Below are 5,580 nucleotides of genomic sequence, written 5' to 3' on the forward strand. Positions count from 1 at the left end.
CCTCTGTATCCTTCTATAACAGTGTAACTGTGCCTCAGTGCAAGTGAGACTCAGGCTATTGAAAAAATAAATCTTTCAGTTCCCTCTGAAGTCAATAATTTAGTGCCCCTAAATGAATAAAATAACTGGAACCAAACAACCTGTCTCCATACTATGGAATCATTACAAAAAGATTGTAAAAGGACCTAGAAGTAACCTGAGGAAAAACTAATTATATGTTTGCTGAAGAAAAAAAAATAGATGAGATAGATAGATAGATAGACTTGCTGCCTAGTTTTGAAAATGGAGGATTGTAACAAGATAACACAGCTTTACATGAAGATAACTGGCTTGATGTTCGGTGGTTATGAGTATGCCCAGGTAAATTGTAAATGCTTATCAACTCTGGAGATCAAGTCATCTTGTTATACTGCTATAGTAAAAGAGAAATAGACTTATTTGGTATTTAAGTGCTAGACATATAGGGCATAGTTTCCATAAAGCTACTGTCATATTCAGAGGAGTAGGAAGATGACCTCAAGCTCAGTAAAATGCTACATGATCACAGATTTCTCCTATTATTATTATTGTTATTAAAAGCTATTATGTGTTGCTTTCTTAGAATAGGGGTTCTCCAACTTTGCTCTCTGTAGCCAAGCATTATTTTAGAAATTCTCCCCTCTACAAACACTCTATTAATAATAGTTTTTGGTTTAAAACCTTCATTTTTTAGACAACAGTTTAACATTTGCTGGCTGAGAATAAAACAATCCTTGCTCTATCTATTCAAATTTAAGGCCTGGGTCCCCATGGGTTGCAGCACTTTTCAACTTATTTTTACTTCTAGTTAGAAGTAGATTTATTTTTTAAAGCTAATATGGAATTTGTTTGTGTAAATTAACATAATTCCCTAGGCATCTGTGTGGCTATGGTAATTAGCCAGCAGAGGATCTGCCCACAGAAATGTAACTCCAGTGGCTGGGAAATCTGTTCTGTATACAAGTCAAATAAAAACTGGATCATATGTGATGTTACATTTAGTTTCATTGGCAATTCAGAAAATATTTAATAATAAATATCATTGCTTCTATTCCCTATTTTCGTATACAAATAAATCATCTTTTCTAAAACATTCTTTTTCTTTAGTAAGGCTTGTATTCATAGTCATATCAAAAGTGTTTGCTATTGGAGCAATCTTTCAGCTTGCTTTCTTTTAGAGTTATCTTTATTATTAAATTCTACAGCATTCTAAACTTTAATGGTCATTAGCAACCCTGCACTTGAGTAAAGAATCACATTAAAAAAGTATAAGGTATAATATTTTCTCATCCAAAACTAAGGCAGGATGAACAAAAGGAATGAGCTCATCTGATCCTCACCTAGCCAGCCTTGATTTTAAACAGTATTCAAAATACAAAGCCCAAGAGAGGATGTTGTCACGATGATTATTGCGCTTTCTGAATGTCTTGCTATAGGATTAGTTTTTCCTTTAGCAATATGTAATTTCTTTTCCTGAAGACCACACAAAGTTATTGTACTTGGAGAAGAAAAACAGCACTTAAAGTTTTATGAAGTTATGACCTAGACAGAAGGATACAAAACCAAATTACCATTTCAGCTGTTCAGCTATGTCGTGATCTAATATTGTTTCAAAATTATTATTCTGTTATTTAGTTGGCATCATCTTCTGAACACCCGATGTGCTCTTTGGCATGCTAGAAATTCAGCAGATGCACTGTCTTCTGGGCTTCACAGCTTCTTCTGATGAATGTACAACATTTGGAACAAAGCCGCTTTTGACACCTTCCCATCCATCTTGTATTGAGATTTCTCCTTTTTTTACAAGTTCATAGATGTCTCGTGTAAGAATTGTAAAGGACTCTTCAACATTCGTGGCATCTTTTGCTGAAGTTTCTATATATTTCATACCACAGTCCGATGACAGTTTTTCAGCTTCTTCTCTTGTAACCTCACGCTGTGACACTAAGTCACATTTATGTCCTACTAACAGGAACACAATCTGAAAGGGCTGCACATGCATTTTTGCTTCTTCTAGCCAGTCTTTCACATGTTCAAAAGATCGTCGATTTGTGATGTCAAACACCAGTAAGCCACCCACAGAATTGCGATAATAAGAGCGTGTTATTGATCTGTGAAGGAAAACAAAAAAAGGAAAATTAAAATACATTTTCACTTTCTTTGTAAATTGATTACTTCTCCATGTGGCGATGTGTTTTTATCTACTGTAAGTGTTATGAAATATCTTTTTTAAAACAAATTGGAGTTTACTAATTTACCTTCTACACACAAAAATGTTTTTTAATTTTTTTTCTTACATTCGAAAGTCACTTTCTAAACTTTCTTGAAGCCAACATTTCTAGTGTGAATTTTGAATGCTGAGTTATTCTGCAAAGTACTCTTTATTAGGAAACTGTGGCACATGTCCACAGCATAAAATACCTATATATCTCTCAAATACTTCTTGATGTTAAAGTCTGAGCCCTTCAGTTTTACACAAACACGCACTTCACTTTGTTCTAATCAATTATTTCAAACTGAAAGATGTAGACAGATGTCAAGATACCTGGAGCCTAAGCTTGCCAATGTACAAGCGTATCCTTTTGCATTCCTTGCAGAAAAATTCTTTGATAGAAAAGTTTGTACAGATAATCATAATTCTTTGTGCTTGCAGAAGTCAACAGGTAACAGACTAAGAAAAGGAACTCCCTAATCAAAACTGTCCAAAAGTAACTGAGCTGAGCAAACACACACTTGTTACAACCTTGGCAAGAACACTTCTACCTCCAGCATCTCTCTCACACAAAGGTTCAAAAGCTCTTTATTATTGCATTTACTCTGTTTTGGCATGAGACTTCCCAGACTGGCAACAGATATTTTCTACTTTTGAGCCCTCTACGTTCCAGAGCATCCACTGGAAGGAATTTTGGAAGAAGGAAACCCTTCCTCTGGTTGAAATGATTTTTAATATGCTCTAGAATAAATAAAAATGTGTGTTAGAATGTATATAGAGAGAAGGATATAGGGACTAAAAAATGATTCAAAGTCTCTAATCATGAGCAATAGGGGAGGATGGAGAAGGTGGAAGAGACATTTTAAAGGAAGTGACAGCCTACCAAGAAGTGGCTGCAAGCACTTATTACGAAGCATAAATATATAGCTAGTGTATATATATCTATTCTCCAACTGAAAAGACATGTGCAACCTCTATTAACAGTCATTATTTGAAATCATAATTTAGCCAAGGATTAATTCCATTTTATCTTATGAAGAGGATGCAGCCTCAAAACTTTTGGAATCAGGATGAATTGTACAGAGTAACATATCTTTCCATAACATTAGCTCCCTCTGATTTTCAGTTCATGCCATTTTTTATAGTGTTTTATAACAATTTGAACCTAGAGGTATAATGACCTAGCAGCAGCAGTCATATCACAGATAGGTAAGTGCACAGCTAGATAAGGCTTAGATTTCTTGGCATATCTAAATTCATTTAGCCACAGCAAATGGCATTTGAAATGGTTTTATTTAGATAACAGGGAGGGATTGTTTGCCCTAATGTTTAGAAAGATCTTTTCTATGTTCCCAGTAATACAGTCCATGGAGTGTCTCTCTGAACAGTTTGTATGTGAAGACAACAGGATCTTACCCTCAGGTTAATTCAAATAGCCTGGATATGAAAAATGAGACACGGTTTTGCAAAATTATTTAAGACCATAAATGAGGGGTGTCACATTTTGTGAAGTATTAAATAAAGGTGCCATAAAGATCTGTTTCACATTTTCTTAAGCAAAACTAGGTAAATATATGGGAGAGACAGCAGTCATTTTTTCTATATTTTTGGTATGTATAATTTGAAATTAGTTTTCTCATTAGCAAAAAAAGGTTGATATACTAGAGAGGCTTTAGAAAACAGTAACAAAAGAAAAAAGTAACATAAAATGTTTTAAAGATACATATGATACATATGATATCATGTTATGTGATTGTCTAACATCTGAGAAAAGGATGATGTTTGTTAAAATATCGTTGACGGATATTTTAATAGTTTTACTATTAAGGTGAGTTATTATTTGCAGTTATGTTTCAAAAGAAAGTATTCCTGACAAATAAGACAAAATTTTGAAGCAGAAGGTTTAGGCTATCAACTGGGAAAAATGCCTGGGCATGTGAGTGTGGTAGGTTGTTCAACAGGTTCTGAAACATCTTACAGATGCAAAGTATTTGACTTAAATATGACAGAGTAGATTAAGTATTAGACACATGCTTTTGTTTTGGCTTGTTTTTTCCTCTATAAAGCTAAGTGCAAGGGCAATTTTTGCCTCTCATTAATATTACCTCTAAAGATTATAGGACTTCTAAGTGCCTTCAGCAAGGCTTAGGCAGAACTGCAACACCAACATCTAAAGTTGCGCTGCACTCAGCTGCGTATCTAACCACGGTTCCCCGGGGAGCCGAGCGCCCTGCCTCTGCGCAGGCAGCGAGCCGCTCAGCGGGGACAGCCCTGCCCTCCCTCTGAGCTGGAAACAAACCATTGCTCCAGGTGAGTGCCTGGAAGGGCTCTCCGTGGGAAGGCTTCCCAAGGGCACATCAACATGCACGTCAACGCCCTCAGAGGGGTTCAAGCTCCTCAGAAGATGCAGAGGAACTTTCTTTTAGCACAGTGGAGGTGTCTATCTTTTTCACACAGATTCCTCGTGTGCTACTTCACAAGGCACAGGTCAGTGTTCACAGAGCCCATGGTACAGAAGCCTCTCGAGGGGTTTTGCTCAGAAGATGTATAGCTTTATAGACTTTACAAGCCATGACAATGTACTGCATATGTCTTCACAGAAAAAGCTTGATGATGAGAGTACATGGTAGCCAACAAAAGGTAAGGAGGGCTGACGTAAAAGGCTCTCCTGCAACAGCTTGTAGACTTGGGAAAGATGTTACGAATGCAAAGAGTTTATCTGTATTCCATGGAAGATGGAACAAGTCCTGAGCAAGAGACTGAGTGAGCTTTAGCAAATAGACAAACCATGCCAGTCTCCAGAAGTACCTCAAGTTGAAAGTAGAGGATAGCAGAGTACTCAGGAGAATTCAAAGACTCTTATCAGAGACAAGGTATCTGAGTATGGACCATAGACAAAATCGGACTGGCCTTTCTTGTGTTCTTTCACAAGCAGGGAATCCACTTACATGATTATACACACTTTGGTAAGTGCTGCAAGATCAGACTCTAAAAGCAAAATGACATTTTTAACTACCTTATTGTCACTTTTTGAACAGAAGGAAAATAACCCTAGGGTCCTGCAAGCTTTTCAAGTCAGGATGACGAACTGGTGACAGGTCAGGTCTGATGTAGTCCAACTTATTCATAAAGGATGTTCAAATTTCCATTTCTCAAATTATCCCCATGCAGATCCTAAATTCTTATTCAAATGATGGCTTCTTCTGTAAACTTTGGTTCAGCTAATTAATGTCATTAAACTAGCATTATGGAAAGGAATGTGTTACTTGCAGCACCATAATTAATTTTCTGTGGGGAAGGAGGGAGGGGGGAGCACTTCCGTTGGTAGAGGGAAAGCCTTACATTAGGGA

General features: G+C 36.6%; 1 protein-coding gene across 1 annotated transcript; it reads right to left on the minus strand.

Annotated features, from left to right (window-relative positions):
* Nucleotides 1–1,182: 1,182 nt before the first annotated feature.
* RAB39A (RAB39A, member RAS oncogene family) lies at nt 1,183–2,129 on the minus strand (the record flags this gene model as incomplete). The annotated part of the gene is made up of 1 exon (XM_010296597.1): nt 1,183–2,129. A coding segment is annotated over one exon (427 nt), but the record flags the coding sequence as incomplete, so codon positions are not given.
* Between the last annotated feature and the right edge of the window lie 3,451 nt (nt 2,130–5,580).

Source organism: Phaethon lepturus, unplaced genomic scaffold (assembly GCF_000687285.1).
Source record: "Phaethon lepturus isolate BGI_N335 unplaced genomic scaffold, ASM68728v1 Scaffold56211, whole genome shotgun sequence".
Lineage (NCBI taxonomy): Eukaryota > Metazoa > Chordata > Aves > Phaethontiformes > Phaethontidae > Phaethon > Phaethon lepturus.